Genomic DNA, 18,233 nt, shown 5'->3' with positions numbered 1-18,233 from the left:
ATAAACTCTCTGTCTGAAGTAACACCGGTCAGTCGCCCTTCAAATAACTTGAAGGTTATCGAGGCGCTCGGCACTTCCGTAGTGGACACGGAACAGATGAGGGTGGAGCCGGCTGAGCAAAATGCAGACTAACAAGGCTTACTATGCTAGAGAAGGATCTCTATGACCGAATAAATCAAATACCAGGGGCTTCCCCTATCTTGAAAGGAGCAAGAGCAAGGAAGTATGGAAGAATACCTTACAAACTAAGCGCGGTTCCCGCACCTATCCCAAAGAAGTTAAAGATGCCGGACATACCCAAGTATGAAGGGACCGCAGATGTAGAAGAGCACATAATGACCTTTGAAGCATCCATCAGCGGGTACGACCTGAAGCAGCATGAGATTGAATCAGTCACATTGAAATAATTCAATCAAACGCTAAAAAAGGGACCACTTCCTTGGTCTACTCTTTTACCTGAAAATTCTATGGACTCTTTTGCTGCTCTTGCAGATACATTCGTAAAAGCTCATGAAGGGGCTCAAAAGGTTGAAACACACAAGAAAGACATCTTTACCATAAAGCAAAAGAAGGATGAGTTACTCCGCAGCTATGTGGCCAAATTCCAACGAGAGAGGATGATGTTTTCTACTATCCCTGGGGACTGGGCCGCTGCAGCATTCACAAACGGTTTGAACGCTATTAATTTGAACGCATTAAAAACTTAAAGGAAATCCTGAGGGAGTTCCCAACCAAATCTTGGAACGTGGTGAACAATAGGTACACGGACAAAATGAGAATAAAGGATGACCTCAGAACTGAGGCCCGAATTGAAATAAGAGGTAGGACGCATGAAAAACACAAAAATGCTCTCCTGGACAGACAGAGAAACCCAAGAGATTGGTATGAGCCGTACACAGCCCGCCCTATCCAAAGGACGAAGTAAGAACTAACAGGCCACTGTACGACCAAGGCCAACCCAGGAAAGATAGAGAGACGTCACAAAGAAAGTCATTAAATGAGTCGGGCCCACCTAGCGCGTCGTCTTACAATTTCAATGTAGAGGTTGGGGAGTTAGTAATGGAAATGAAAAATATGAAGGAAGCAAGGTTTTTGGTAGCAACACGGTCTAATCCTAATAGACGGGACGTGGAGTTGTAGTGCAAGTATCACGCCATTCCGGGACACTCAATCGAAGACCTGCAAACACTTGCGCTACGAGTTAGCGGACTTATTGTGAAAAGGACACCTGAAGGAATTCTTTAAAAATCTATCGAAGTACGCGCGAGAGAAAGGGACTGGGACTTCGCATGATCAACTAGCACCCCGGGCATGATCAACGTGATCTTTAAAGGAAAGATAGTTATGGCGGTATCCCAAGAACCGCCAAGGAACCCTCCCCTTCCAGAAAAAAAGGGAGGATTATCCAGAAGACCTCATCATGTTCAATGATGATGAGGGGAAAAACATCGAGGGTTCACACGACAATGCATGGTAATATCTCTCCAAATCTCGAACTTTAACATTAAGCATGTGCTTATTGATCCATGAAACGTTATGAACTTAGTACAACTCGTAGTCCTCAAGGAGATGTAGATGACAGACCAGGTGATCCAGATGGTCAAAAGCTTGACCAGATTCAACCTATCCAGCGAGACTACCCGAGGGCAAATCGAGTTGATAACTCATGTGGAAGGGGTCTCCTCGAAGGCCTTATTTCACATCCTCGAAGGGGATATGCCTTTCAATTTGGTGATAAGGAGGCCCTAGATGCATGCCATGAAAGCGGTAACCTCCACCTTCCATCGGGTCATGAAGTTTCCAACCCCATGGGGGATCACTGAAGTCCAGGGGGACCCGAAGTCTAGCCAGGAGAATGTAACTCTGGTGGCCACTGAAGATAACCGAGGTGATTCCTATCGCTAGCAATTACAGAGTTTCTGCCTCGGTACCAAACCCGCGGCCGGACACAAGGAGGAACGGGTAATAATGTTACTGTTACATCTCGGAGATTTCGAATTGTTGCATTTCGAATAAACTATGCGAGCTTAAGGTGAATATAAAGTCCTAACGAGATTAAGGAGAGTATTAGATAGCTTAAAGTGCGTACTATAAGATTTTGAAGTCATATGAATATGTGAAACTAAGCTTGTTGAAGGAAGTGAAATGTAAGTCACGTTTGGAAAGATTTTCGCAATAGTTGATTGATGCGGATTTAGTAATGTCTTGAGGGACTATTATAGAGCTCCTTAGATGATTAATGAAGTGTTATACGAGTGTCAACAAGGTTCCATAAGGATTGGAGATTAAACGAATCGACGAGAATGAGTTCCGAAAATTTCCAGATTGTACGACCATTTATACGGACCGTATAATTTATACGGCCCGTATAATGGTCCGTAGATTATTTCCAGATCTGGGTGGATCTCTGGTTGGATTATACGATCCAATTGTATGGACCGTATAATTTATACGGCTCGTATAATTGGCCGTATATCCGGATCGGGCCAGAATTCTTTTTAATTATATATGGCCACCCTTGTTCATTTATTTCATTTCTCACTTTCTCCCAAGTATTGAAAGCTCTAAAACCCTCTCCAAGCATCTTCCGCACTAACCCAATAGAAATCAAAGATTAAATAGCAAGAATCAAGATATTCATGTGTTGGGAGGCTCATTAGGGTTAGTAGACTTCAAGAATTTCTTGGGTATTGAAGCTAGGGTGTTCATACAAGTTGATAACTTTCTCCAAGGTTCATTTTTATGAGATAAAAGGATAGTTTTCATGTCTATTTCATGATATTAAGCATGTTTAGTTGTTGAATAACTTGGATGAGGAAAAGAAGTAGAGAATGAAGCTTAAATATAGATTTCACGATATTTTGAGTAGTAACTTAACTTGGGTTATCATTGTTAGAATGTTATGGGTATAGTCTTGTTATGGAAGGTAAGAATGATGATAAGGAAGTGTTGTATGCAATTGTGCAAAGGGTTGGTGCGAAGTTGATAATATAAGTTGAGTATGAGAATGAATTTCGAGACTTAATGGGATATGACTACTTGATTATGATATTGTGAATGTTATTATAGTTGTTTGGGAGTTGTTTTGTAATATGATGGAAGTCGACGGAATAGGGGAAATGCTGCCCAGTTTTTGTTAGGTCATGAATTATTCTAGTTTAAATTAATAGTGTCTTTAAGGCTTAACCATGTTATGAATCCTTCTAAATGTAGATTTCCCAAGCTTTGGCGGTGAACGTTAAGTAGTTAAGAAGACAAAGAGGTATGTAAGGCTAACCCTTCTTTCAATAAGGCATGATCCCATTGTTATATACCTTCACATAAATTCCATAATGTCTTCCAACAATGACTTCATTCCTAGAATCACTAAAGCTCATGATTCTTGATATTCTCACGATACCATTAGTCTCATCCTATGGTAGTTGATCCTCTACCGAAGGTGATGGATATAAATTATTCATGATATTTTGTATATAAAAATAAGTTTTTAAATATAACATGAATAAATATATCCTATTCTCGCGTATTTTCTGACAATTTCTACAGGAAGAAGAGTAATGCAGAAGAATATAGAAGAAACAAATTGTCAAAGAAGCAAGCAAAGAATTCAATAGGTGCAACCACGAATTCATAAGTCATAACCATGGAGTTTTACATGTGGAATTACAAAAGACAACATTGGGAGAAGTTTCAAAATCCACGGGTGTCACTGCTTCATACTCACACCCATCAAGTGTTTAAATCCACGGGTGTCACTGCTTCATACTCACACCCGTCAATTGTGGGCATCAAGAAAAGAGTTGCAAAATCCACGGGTTTCACCGCTTCATACTCACACCCGTCAAGTGTTGAAATCCACGGGTGTCACCGCTTCATACTCACACCCATCGAGTGTGAAATCCACGGGTGTCACCTCTTCATACTCACACCCATCGAGTGTGAAATCCACGGGTGTCACCGCTTCATACTCACACTCGTCAACTGTGGGCATCAAGAAAGAAGTTGCAAGTCTTTCACCCGTCAACTATTATTATACTCTCACCCGTTAAGTAAGGTCACGGATGTGAGCACTACTTCAAGGAATGCACCCGTAGGGGGGAGACACTACATTTTCCTATAAATAGAAGCATTATTTTGCTTACAAATCATCCAATAATTTAGAAGAAAATGTGTCAATCTTGTTCTATTCTCTTTTCTTTCCTTTGTAGTAAAAATATTTCTCCAAGTCTTTCAATAATTCTAGCTTCTTAAATTCATATTTTCTCTTTTCTAACTCCATAATGGAGTAATATGTTTTTGTTGGGATAGTTGATGAAACTTGGTGTAATGTTATATTATCTTATTTTAGTTATTCCTCGTCTTGATATTATTTAAGTGTCATACTTTGTGTTGGAATGATATGTTCTACTAATCATTATCGTTACTTAGTATATTTTGTGTTATGATTATAGTTATGTTAATTTGTACTTCTAACAAGGAGGGAAATTAATATACTATAATAATCACATAAAATATATATGTAATAATAATTTTAGTTATCTAATATTCCAAATCTTTGAACTTGCTTCTTTTAATCCTAATTCTCAAGTAGGGGTTATTTCAAGTTAGTTCTTAGGTTTAAATCTTTATCTTTTTTATTTCCGTCCTAATTCTTACGGAGGGACAATCTCAAATAAGTTTATTGATTTGAGGGATCTCTATCTTATTTCTTTCAATTCTAATTCTCGCGGAGGGATTGTTTCAAATAAGTTTATTGATTTAAGGACTAATCGCAAGAGGTCTTTATTCCTCGTAACACAAATCAAGTCTAGGAACTATTTCTACTGTTTTGTGGAATTTACTAAAAAGAAGGTTTTATTGTCATATTTACACTAAGTGGATTCAACGACTCCCAACTCTTTCTTTTAAGATAATCTTTTGAAAGTTGTTTCTTTTGTTAAAGTAATTTACAAATTTAAGTCACTACTCTCCTTTCATCAATCAGATTCTCTCAATTAGCAGCAAAAATACTACAAGTCTGTAGCATAGATTTTCCAATCTCTGTGGGACGATATCTTAAACTATATTAGAATTTGACAGAGTATGAGCGAAATTTCCTATGCACTTTGGCCTCGTCAAATTTTTGGCGCCGTTGCCGGGGATTGGCATACATCTACTTCAGACTAAGTGTTTTGTTACTAATTTGAGAACTTACGTTTGTGTTTATTATTATCTATATATTCATTAATATTATCATTACCAACTAAGTACTATTATAATTATTATATTTATTAATACTAGTGTTTTTATTTGTAATCATATAAATTTTCTTGTAAAAAAATAATTTAGTCTTCCTACAGTTTCATTGTTACATCACCTCTATTCTTACCATCATTATAACTTTTCCTATTATCATTACATATCTTTTCTTTATATAGAAGTGCTATATTATTACATTACTAGTATTACCATATGTTGTTTATATAAAAGTGATTTTTATTATTGGTGTTAAAAGATAGTTGTTGTCGTTGTTGTTGTTGTTGTTGTTGTTGTTGTTGTTGTTCTTCTTCTTCTTCTTCTTCTTCTTCTTCTTCTTCTTCTTCTTCTTCTTCTTCTTCTTCTTCTTCTTCTTCTTCTTCTTCTTCTTCTTCTTCTTCTTCTTATTATTATTATTATTATTATTATTATTATTATTATTATTATTATTATTATTAATAATAATAATAATAATTATATTACGTTAGTTTATGACCCGCTCTTCTTCAAAAGAGTTGACCTATTACGATCCAGAAATTGAAAGATCTAGTTTATGACTCGCTCTTCTTCAAAAGAGTTGACCTATTACGATCCAGAAATTGAAAGATCTATTCGTTTGCGCTGGAAGGAACAAACATCCACTTCTCAGAGCGTAACTCGTGACGAAATGGAGCATCAAGAAGGAGTTGAAAATCACCCACCAGGAATTCCACCACCACTTGCTCCAGAAGATCAGTTTGATTAAGTGGTGCCAAGACCAGCAAACAAAATTCTAAGGGATTTTGCTAGACCAGATCACTTCAACTGTGAATCTAGTGTGAGGAACCCTCCAGTTGTAGCGAACAACTTCGAAACCAGGACCGGATTAATTCAAAAAATTCAGCAATCATGTACATTCACCGGTGATCTTAGTGAAGATCCACATAGTCATCTGATTGATTTCTTAGAATTAGTTGAAACTGCTAAATATAATGGAGTATCCCCTGAGGCAATCAAGCTAAGGCTATTTCCTTTTTCTTTAAAAGGAGATTCCAAGAATTGGTTGCGAAGTTTCCCTCAAGGGTCTATCACCACATGGGATCAGATGACTCAAAAATTTTTAAATAAATATTTTTCCCCTGCTAAAACCACAAATTAAGACAAGATATTACTAATTTCTTGCAGACTGACACTGAGTCAGTTTATTATGCTTGGGAGATATTAAAAGCAATGCTAAGAAAATGTCCACATCATGACATTGCTGAACGTATGCAGTTGTATATTTTTTATCATGGGTTAAAACCTTCTTCTCGAAAAGTAATAGATGCAGCTGCAGGAGGTTCCATTATGGGAAAAAGCACAGAAGAAGCTTTGCAAATGATGAATGAAATTTCTGAAAATTCCATTCAATGGCCATCTGATCGTTTAATCAATAAGAAAGCTGCTACTGTAATTCAAGCCGATGCTTTAAATACACTAACTCAACAAATTGCTTCTTTGGCACAAAAGTTTGAATTTTCTCAGGAGAATACACAAAAGCCAAGCCAAGCTGAGGCCTGTGACATATGTGGAGGAAACCGTCTAAACCATGAATGTCAAGCAAGCAACCAAAATGATGAGCAGGTTAATGCCGTCGGATACAAGCCATACTCTTTTGGTAGTCCATTGGCACAAAAACATCCAGGCTTTCAATGGAGCAATCCAAATGGTGCTGAAAACTCCCAAAGATTTCAAAAGCAACAGGTACAGGGTCCACCTGGATACCAGAATCAAAATCGCGGGCCATCAAATTTCAGATCATATCAACAACTAACTCCATATCAGCAGAGGCCACAACAAGCACATATGAATCTTGATGACCTATTGTACAAGTACATCAAATCCACTGACGAAAAAATGGAGAGTCAAAATTCAGCTCTAAAAAATCTGGAAATTCAGTTAAGCCAGTTGGCAACTCTTGTGTCCGAAAAGATTCAATGTCCCTTACCAAGCAATACACAGAAAAATCCAAAAGAGAACCTTAAAGCCATCTCTTTACAGTCAGGTAAGAACCTTGATGAACCTTTCAAGGACACCCAAGAAAGGAATCAATCTTCACAACATGTAGACAAAGGTAAGAATGTTGAATCACCTTCTGAACAATCAGAAGAAAAAGAAAAGAAAATGGAAGAGGAAAATATTCTCCCTGTGAAAATTCCTTTTCCACAAAAAATGAAGAGAGAAAAGCTTGATAGTCAATTTTCCAAGTTTTTGGATATTTTAAAACAAATTCACATAAATATTCCTTTTACTTATGCTTTATTACAAATGCCTTCATATGCCAAGTTTCTAAAAGAAATTTTGTCAAGCAAAAGAAAACTGGACGAAGCTTTTGTGGTAGTACTTACTAAAAATTGTAGTTCTATACTTCAAAACAAACTACCACAAAAGCTCGGGGATCCAGGTAGTTTTACAATTCCATGCACTTTGGGAGGAGTATATTTTGAAAAAGCACTTTGTGACTCTGGGGCTTCAATAAATCTAATGCCTTTTTCTATTTTTAGAAAATTGGATCTTGGTGAAATAAAAAACACAAGTGTTTCTCTTCAGTTTGCAGATCAAAGTACTAAAAACCTAAGGGAGTAATTGAAAATATTCTTGTAAGAGTTGATAAGTTCATTTTCCTTGTGGATTTTATAGTACTTGAAAATGCAGGAATGTCCTGATGAACCGACAATTTTGGGTAGACCATTTCTTGCGAAAGGAAGAGCAATCATAGATGTCCATCAAGGACAATTAATTTTAAGAGTAGATGAAGAAATAGTCATTTTTGATATGCAAAAAATGCTAAGATTTTTAGGAGATGAGACATCATCCCCATGTTTTTCAATTGACATGATTAGTGATCTTGCAGATGAATTCAAAGATGATAAATTGATTCTAGATTCTATGGAAAGATGCTTGTCCAAATCTGGCACCTCACGAGATGATGATCCCACCATCAGGAGCGAAGCTGAAATATTGGAAAAACATTATTAGGACGAGGAGATACAAGCGGAAGAAGTTCAACCAAAAATGGAATTCAAAATTCTTCCTTCTCATTTGAAATATGTTTATCTTGAGCATAAATTATTTCCAGTAGTTATTTCATCTTTTCTATCTGCTGAACAGGAAGACAGTTTAATTGAAGTACTACGAGCACACAAAGGAGCCTTAGGGTGGACAGTGGTAGATATCAAAGGGATTAGTCCAGCTATTTGTACGCACAGAATCCTCATGGAAGATAGCTACAAACCAATAGTACAGCCCCAAAGGAGATTGTATCCTACAATGCAAGAAGTGGTGAAAATGAAATAATTAAACTTCTTGCGGCAGGTATCATCTACCCCATTTCAGATAGCCCTTGGGTAAGTCCCTTTCAAGTAGTACCAAAAATAGGAGGTATGACGGTCATGAAAAATGAAAATACTGAAGTCATACCTACTAGAACAATTATTGGATGGAGAGTTTGTATTGATTATAGACGCCTCAATGATGCTACCAAAAAAGATCATTTTCCTTTACCATTTATTGATCAAATGTTGGAAAGGGTAGCAGGATATGGTTTTTACTGTTTTCTTGATGGATATTCAGGCTATAACCAAATACCAATAGCGCCAGAAGACCAGGATAAGACAACTTTCACATGTCCCCATGGAACATATGCCTATAGGAGAATGCCATTTGGTTTATGTAATGCACCTGCCACATTTCAACGTTGTGTGTCAGCAATTTTCACAGACATGACCGAAAAATTTGTAGAGATTTTTATGGATGATTTCACTCTTTTTGGAAAATCATTTGAAGATTGTCTTTACCATTTGACCTTAGTTCTTAAGAGATGTTAAGAGACAAACTTGATTCTTAATTGGGAGAAATGTCATTTCATGGTTACAGAAGGAATTGTTCTAGGACATAAAATCAATGCTAAAAGGATAGAAGTTGATAAGGCTAAAATTGATGTTATAGCAAGTTTACCCCCTCCCACAACAGTTAAAAGCGTTAGAAGTTTTTTAGGGCATGCATGTTTTTACAGACAATTCATAAAAGACTTTTCAAAGATTTCAAAACCGCTGACTAACCTTTTGATGAAAGATGTTAAGTTTGAATTTTCAGGTGATTGTTTGAAGGCATTTGAAACCCTTAAGGAAAGATTGTCAACAACCCTTATAGTTGTGTCCCCTGATTGGAGCCAACCTTTTGAGGTCATATGTGATGCTAGTGATACAGCCGTAGGAGCTGTTTTAGGCCGAAGAAAAGATAAGATTTTTCGTCCCATTTACTATGCTAGCAGAACATTGAATGAGGCTCAGTTGAATTATGCAACTACAAAAAAAGAATTACTGGCAGTAGTATTTGCATTTGACAAGTTTCATTTTTATTTAATAGGGACCAAGGTTACTGTTTATACTGACCATGCAGCTTTAAAATACCTCTTAGCGAAGAAAGATGCTCGACCGAGATTGTTAAGATGGATTTTACTTCTGCAAGAATTTGACCTTGAAATAAAAGACAAGAAAGGAACTGAAAATCAAGTAGCTGACCATTTGTCTAGATTAGAGAACCCTCCTCGAGTTTACTGAGATAAAAGAAGAATTTCCCGATGAGCATATTTTTTCTGTTGTAACTCAACCACCGTGGTTTGCAGATATCGCAAATTACTTGGTTGGAAAGTGGACACCTCAAGATCTCACTTATCAGCAAAGAAAAAAGCTTATGTCTGATGCTAAATATTACCTGTGGGATGAACCTTACTTGTTTAAAAATTGTGTAGATAATATCATTAGACGTTGCTTACCCGAGGAGGATATGAAGAACATACTTTATCATTGTCATAGGGGAGCAATTGGTGGACATTATGCAGCTAACCGAACTGCCTTTAAAGTTTTGGAAGCTGGATTCTTCTGGCCGACAATATTGAAAAATGCTCAGGCATATGTTGCACAATGTGATAAATGTCAGAGAACAGGTAATATAACTAAGAGAGATGAAATGACATTACAATTAATACATGCATGTGAAATATTCGATTTTTGGGGAATAGATTTTATGGGTCCTTTTCCTTCTTCTCACCTTTATACATATATCCTTGTAGCTGTGGATTATGTATCAAGGTGGGTTGAAGCAATTCCTACAAAAAAAATGATGCTCGTACCGTGTGTGATTTTCTTAGAAAAAATATTTTTACCAGATTCGGCACCCCACGAATCATCATTAGCGATCAAGGGACTCATTTCATTAATAAGCAATTTTCTTCGTTGCTGTCAAAATATGGTGTGACTCATAAAATAGGAACACCATATCATGCTCAAACTCAAGGGCAAGTTGAGATATCCAACCGCGAATTAAAAAGAATACTTGAAAAGACTGTTGGAATCTCAAGAAAAGACTGGGCTTTAAAATTAGATGATGTTCTATGGGCATACCGAACGGCTTTCAAAATGCCAATCGGAACATCTCCGTATAGATTAGTCTTTGGAAAAGCTTGTCATTTACCTGTAGAATTAGAACACAAAGCTTTTTAGGCGTTAAAAGCACTAACTTATGAATTAACCTCTGCTGGAAAAAATAGATTTCTCCAAATTAATGAATTAGAAGAAATGAGGTTGGGAGCCTATGAAAATATGAGAATTCTTAAAGAAAAAACAAAAAAATGGCATGACAATTTGATCCTACAAAAGGGTTTTAAAACTGGAGACTTGGTACTTCTTTATAATAGCAAGCTTAGGCTATTTTCAGGAAAACTAAAATCCCGGTGGACAGGTCCCTACAATGTTACAAATGTCACTTCATATGGAGCTATTGAAATTCAACAGATCAGTGGCGGAAACAAGTTTAAGGTAAATGGTCACAGGCTGAAATTATATTTTGGAGGACAATTTGAGGAACAACCATCGGTGACTCTGATTAAATGATGAATCAAGAAGTCAATAAGTTGAGCTGGCGACATTAAACTCAGAACTCCTATTTTCAACGCGTAGCCATTGAGGGTGAAACAATGGAACCTCATAAGTCCAATATAAATTTGCATCAATAAATTGCTTAACCAATTAATCCGGTTAATATCCAGGTTTGTGTACAACCGGAGCATCTCATGAAGGCCTCTACAAAAATAGAGTCACCTACAAAGGAGTAATTCCATGGTGATCGGTATGCCTAAGTAACTGGTTGGTTAACTAATTTACTGTACAAGTTAATTACTAGCTCTGGTAAATTTTTGGTTTATAATAAACCAAGATCAATTAACTAATAACGTCTTGAATTAGTTAGTCTAATATAGACATGTGAGTTCACAGTTATTTTAAGCCTATAATATAGATGTATTTCTTTTTAAAGTGTGTTTTTGTGTGCATGTGCGTGTATATATATATATACATATTAGTTAGAACATAAGTTTTATTTTATCTTAAAAAAAGTGGAGGTGGAATTGGAGGACTCGTTTAAACTGATTTTCATCTGGAAGAATGAAAAGCTCAAGTGTGGGGAGACTTTTGGATCTAATCCACCTGTTTTTGTGTATATATGCATATGCTACTTCTGTTTAGGCTATATATATATATATGTCTATATATTTTGCAATAGGTGAAAAAAAAGATGGAATCTGAAAAATACTTTAATACCTCAAAGTGGGTAATATTGTATTCCTCTCTAATAATGATTAGGAACTAGTAATGGGTAACTTTTTGATACGACCAAGAACTAAAAAAAAAAAAGAGCTTTATATATCTACTCCATGCTGTGAGAAGAAAAGTCACTATTAACATATCCTTACTTTACCATCCTGAAGCCTGAAATTATAAGCCAATAAAAGTCCTAAGATGATTTCAGAAAACAGTGTCGAATCTATATTAGAGGAGATAAACATAAGGAGCAAGCCTATGGACAACACTATGATATTGAATGAATAAGTGATCATAAATTTATCAATTCTAAAAGATTCAAGGGAAAAAAAGAGTGCAAGTTCTTTCTGATCAAATCGGAATTCAAAAATTAGGAAAAATATTTGGTGAACTTGAAAAGGTTAGATTATATTGAGCATTATGAAAGAAATTTATTTCTGAATAATTTTTCTATCCTATAAAGATCATTGATTTTTAAATGTTTGAAAATTATCTTTTTCCTCGAGGACGAGAAAAAATTCAAGTATGGAGAAGTTTGATGGATATAAATTATTCATGATATTTTGTATATAAAAATAAGTTTTTAAATAAAATTTGAATAAATATATCCTATTCTCGCATATTTTCTGACAATTTCTATAGGAAAAAGAGTAATGCAGAAGAATATAGAAGAAACAAATTGTCAAAGAAGGAAGCAAATAATTCAATAGGTGCAACCACGAATTCATAAGTCATAACCATGGAGTTTTACATGTGGAATTACAAAAGACAACATTGGGAGAAGTTGCAAAATCCATGGGTGACACCGCTTCATACTCACACCCATCAAGTGTTGAAATCCACGGGTGTCACCGCTTCATACTCACACCCATCAAGTGTTGAAATCCACGGGTGTCACCACTTCATACTCACACCCGTCAATTGTGGGCATCAAGAAAAGAGTTTCAAAATCCACGGGTTTCACCGCTTCATACTCACACCCGTCAAGTGTTGAAATCCACGGGTGTCACCTCTTCATACTCACACCCGTCAACTGTGCGCATCAAGAAAGAAGTTGCAAGTCTTTCACCCGTCAACTATTATTATACTCTCACCCGTCAAGTAAGGTCACAGATGTGAGCACTACTTCAAGGAATGCACCCGTAGGGGGGAGACATTACATTTTCCTATAAATAGAAGCGTTATTTTGCTTACAAATCATCCAATCATTTAGAAGACAAAGTGTCAATCTTGTTCTATTCTCTTTTCTTTCATTTGTAGTAAAAATATTTCTCCAAGTCTTTCAATATTTCTAGCTTCATAAATTCATATTTTCTCTTTTCTAACTCCATAATGGAGTATTCTCTTTTTGTTAGGATAGTTGATGAAACTTGGTGTAATGTTATATTATCTTATTTTAGTCATTCCTCGTCTTGATATTATTTAAGTGTCATACTTTGTGTTGGAATGATATGTTCTACTAATCATTATCGTTACTTAGTATATTTTGTGTTATGATTATAGTTATATTAATTTGTACTTCTAACAAGGAGGGAAAGTAATATACTATAATAATCATATAAAATATATATGTAATAATAATTTTTAGTCATCTATTATTCCAAATCTTTGAACTTGCTTCTTTTAATCTTAATTCTCACGGAGGGGTTATTTCAAGTTAGTTCTTAGGTTTAAATCTTTATCTTATTTCTTTCCGTCCTAATTCTCACGGAGGGACAGTCTCAAATAAGTTTATTGATTTGAGGGATCTCTATCTTATTTCTTTCAATTCTAATTCTCGCGGAGGGATTGTTTCAAATAAGTTTATTGATTTAAGGACTAATTGCAAGAGGTCTTTATTCCTCATAACACAAATCAAGTCTAGGAACTATTTCTACTGTTTTGTGAAATTTACTAAAAAAGAGGTTTTATTGTCATATATACACTAAGTGGATTCAACGACTCCCAACTCTTTCTTTTAAGATAATCTTTTGAAAGTTGTTTCTTTTGTTAAAGTAATTTACAAATTTAAGTCACTACTCTCCTTTCATCAATCTGATTCTCTCAAATAGCAGCAAAAATACTACAAGTCTGAGCATAGATTTTCCAATCTCTGTGGGACGATATCTTAATCTATATTAGAATTTGACAGAGTACGAGCGAAATTTCCTATGCACTTTGGCCTCGTCAAAGGAAAAAGATAATTTTCAAACATTTAAAAATCAATGATCTTTATAAGATAGAGAAATTATTCAGAAATAAATTTCTTTCATAATGCTCAATATAATCTAACCTTTTCAAGTTCACCAAATATTTTTCCCGATTTCTGAATTCCGCTTTGATCAGAAAGAACTTGCACTCTTTTTTCCCTTGAATCTTTTGGAATTGATAAATTTATGATCACTTATTCATTGAATATCACAATCTTGTCCATAGGCTTGCTTCTTATGTTTATCTCCACTAATATAGATTCGACACCGTTTTTTGAAATCATTTTAGGACTTTTATTGGCTTATAATGTCAGGTTTCAGGATGGTAAGGTAAGGATATTTTAATAGTGACTTTTCTTCTCCCAGCATGGAGTAGATATATAAAGCTTTTTTTTTTTTTTTAGTTCTTGGTCGTATCAAAAAGTTACCCATTACTAGTTCCTAATCATTATTAGAGAGGAATACAATATTACCCACTTTGAGGTATTAAAGTATTTTCCAGATTCCATCTTCTTTTTCACCTATTGCAAAATATATAGACATATATATATATATATATATAGCCTAAACAAAAGTAGCATATGCATATATACACAAAAACATGTGGATTAGATCCAAAAGTCTCCCCACACTTGAGCTTTTCATTCTTCCAGATGAAAATCGGTTTAAACTAGTCCTCCAATTCCACCTCCACCTTTTTTAAGATAAAATAAAACTTATGTTCTAACTAATATGTGTATATATATATATATATATATATATATATATATATATATATATATATATATATATACACACACGCACATGCACACAAAAACATACTTTAAAAAGAAATACATCTATATTATAGGCTTAAAATAACTGTGAACTCACATGTCTATATTAGACTAACTAATTCAAGACGTTATTAGTTATTTGATCTTGGTTTATTATAAACCAAAAATTTACCAGAGCCAGTAATTAACTTGTATAGTAAATTGGTTAACCAACCAGTTACTTAGGCATACCTATCACCATGGTATTACTCCTTTGTAGGTGACTCTATTTTTGTAGAGGCCTTCATGAGATGCTCCGATTGTACACTAACCTGGATATTAACCAGATTAATTGGTTAAGCAATTTATTGATGCAAATTTATATTGGACTTATGAGGTTCCATTGCTTTACCCTCCATGGCTACGGGTTGAAAATAGGAGTTCTGAGTTTAATGTCGCCAGCTCGACTTATTGACTTCTTGATTCATCATTTAATCAGAGTCACCGATGGTTGTTCCTCAAATTGTCCTCCAAAATATAATTTCAGCCTGTGACCATTTACCTTAAACTTGTTTCCGCCACTGATCTGTTGAATTTCAATAGCTCCATATGAAGTGACATTTGTAACATTGTAGGGACCTGTCCACCGGGATTTTAGTTTTCCTGAAAATAGCCTAAGCCTGCTATTATAAAGAAGTACCAAGTCTCCAATTTTAAAACCCTTTCGTCGGATCAAATTGTCATGCCATTTTTTTGTTTTTTTTTTTAAAATTCTCATATTTTCATAGGCTCCCAACCTCATTTCTTCTAATTCATTAATTTGGAGAAATCTATTTTTTCCAGCAGAGGTCAATTCATAATTTAGTGCTCTTAACGCCCAAAAAGCTTTGTGTTCTAATTCTACAGGTAAATGACAAGCTTTTCCAAAGACTAATCTATACGGAGATGTTCCGATTGGCATTTTGAAAGCCGTTCGGTATGCCCGTAGAACATCATCTAATTTTAAAGCCCAGTCTTTTCTTGAGATTCCAACAGTCTTTTCAAGTATTCTTTTTAATTCGCGGTTGGATACCTCAACTTGCCCTTGAGTTAGAGCATGATATGGCGTTCCTGTTTTATGAGTCACACCATATTTTGACAGCAACGAAGAAAATTGCTTATTGATGAAATGAGTCCCTTGATCACTAATGATGACTCGTGGGGTGCCGAATCTGGTAAAAATATTTTTTCTTAAGAAAATCACACACGGTACGAGCATCATTTTATTTTGTAGGAATTGCTTCTGTTACACCCGAGAAACATTTTCGTGTTACCGAGACTGCAGACGATTTAGTATGGGCTCATGGGAGGGTAAAGATATACAAGGATTAGGGATGAAGATTCTGTTATATATGTATAAGAATAACATATAGACGACAGTGGAGGCCATATGGTGTAAGTTGGTTAATACGTTACTTGACAAATAGCCCTCGTAACCGTAAGTTAATGTGGGGCCCACATGTCGGGATTTTATAAAGGGCATATGACAAGTTATATGAATAGTACCTAGGAAGTTTAGAATGTCTTAAGAGGGACACTTAAGCCAAATATGAGCATAAGCACTCCAAAAGGATGATTTAAGGATACGTTTTCGGGTGATCTAGTTTTACGAAGCCAACACACCATTATACGTTGAGAATTTGGGAAAACACAAAAAATGAAAGTTGTAGATAGTCGTGGGACTTCATGCGACATAGGGATAAAAAGTTATGGACGTTTTAAGGAGGAAAGGTCAAACTGGCAGTGGGCTCGACCCAACCCGACTCCAAGTCGGGTCAGGCCCACTTCCTTAGCTATTTAAGGAAACTTTTCACCCATTATCTTCCTCATTGCATGCCAAAAGATCTGGAATATTTTAGAGAGAGAGAGTGAGGAGAGTTAGAGAGATAAAGCAAGGGTTCGATCAAGTTCGAGACCCCGAATCCCGAGGCTCGTGAAGGATAAAGTGTAATACGAGTTGTCGTCGTCGTTTCAAGATAAATATTGAGCTTGGGGGATGATATTTTCGTGGTTGAGCTGATGCTAAGGTATGTATTATTTTCTCATCGTTGTTATTGAGATGATTACGTGGATATTTAACGGATTAAAGTGTTAGAAATATAGTTATAATTATCGTATACCGAATATTAAGGCATTGTGGTTTAGAGGCTGTTTTGGATAGAATTGAAAGATGAGTTTAGTCATATTATTGTTGTAAATTGTTAGATTTGTTGTTGTTTTTGGTTATTAGCTTAATTTGGAATTGTTGGGTTGGTAGGATTATAGGGGAGATGCTGTCCAAATCCCGTTAGGCGACGAAATAAATGATTAGTTAGAATAATCTTGTTGGCCTAGTCTTAATCCCTATATTGTTGATGGTATTTTAGTTGACTAAGCTCGTGAAGGGACTCGGGGATTAGCTTGAGGCATAAATAAGGTATGTAAGGCTAACCCTTCTTTCATATTTTGGCATGATCCCTTTTATATGACTCCTAAAGAATGTAAAACATAAGTACTCTATTCTTAGTTGGATTTGGAGTCGATATCCAATGTCTTGTTTCGTTCATGCTATACTCTTGTTGATAATTCGAAGGAAGCTTCTGCGATACATTATACTTACATGGTCACTACAAAGCAAATGGTAAATGAAGGAAACTTTAAAACTTGTTCTCAAAATCTCTCCAAAGGGAGTTGTAATAGAAACCACTCTGAAAGGGGTGCAACGTTTTGTAACTTCATTACATACTCATACTGTATATCATATTTATTGTTATTGTTCCACCTGATCAGCTGGATTATGATATTCTTAAGCCGGAAGCGGCTGCCCGAAGGGGCCATCATGACTACGCCGGAAGCGGCCGTCCGAAGGGACTAATGTGTTATTAGCCGGAAGCGGCTACAAGTAGGATATTCTATATTTATATTTTGTAAGCTAGAATTTGTGTAAGGGACCATATGACATGGTTCAAAGTGCTGTTCCAGGTTACTCCCAGGTTGCTTTCTAAACTTGCTTACCGTTACGCTTTTCCTTGTTTTATGATTCAGTATTGCCTTACATATTCAGTACATATTCCGTACTGACCCCTTTCTTCGGGGGCTGCGTTTTATGCCCGCAGGTTTAGGGTCGCGGTTAAACGATCCAGCCACCTAGGAGGAGTCAGCATTGAGAGTTAGACAGCTCCACTTGCTTCGAAGACTGTTCCTATTTTGGTATAATTTTGTTTGTATACATTATGGATACACCTGGGCCCTGTCCCGTCACTTATGCACGGTCATACTCTTCTAGTAGTCTGCGAACAGCGTGGGTGTCATGGATACTGTTTGGCCTTGCCGGCCATTGTTTTGTTGTATAGAAGTATCGGCAGCCTCGTTGGCTTGCCTTGTGATATGTTACGTATATATAAGTATGTTTTGAGATG

General features: G+C 35.8%; 1 protein-coding gene and 1 non-coding gene across 2 annotated transcripts; one reads left to right on the top strand and one right to left on the bottom strand.

The window, feature by feature from the left end:
* The first annotated feature begins 5,788 nt into the window (after window positions 1–5,788).
* On the top strand, window positions 5,789–7,839 carry LOC132613146 (uncharacterized). The gene is made up of 3 exons (XM_060327193.1): window positions 5,789–5,970; window positions 6,052–6,223; window positions 6,400–7,839. The coding sequence occupies exons 1-3, from the start codon at window positions 5,789–5,791 to the stop codon at window positions 7,837–7,839; spliced, it is 1,794 nt and encodes a 597-aa protein (XP_060183176.1).
* On the bottom strand, window positions 6,367–6,473 carry LOC132616313 (small nucleolar RNA R71). The gene has a single exon (XR_009573103.1). It is a non-coding gene; the product is annotated as a small nucleolar RNA R71 (small nucleolar RNA).
* Window positions 7,840–18,233: the final 10,394 nt, after the last annotated feature.

This window comes from Lycium barbarum, chromosome 10 (assembly GCF_019175385.1).
Source record: "Lycium barbarum isolate Lr01 chromosome 10, ASM1917538v2, whole genome shotgun sequence".
NCBI classification, from domain to species: domain Eukaryota; kingdom Viridiplantae; phylum Streptophyta; class Magnoliopsida; order Solanales; family Solanaceae; genus Lycium; species Lycium barbarum.
The sequence above is the reverse complement of the archived record's forward strand: the minus strand, read 5'-3'. Positions and strand labels throughout refer to the sequence as shown.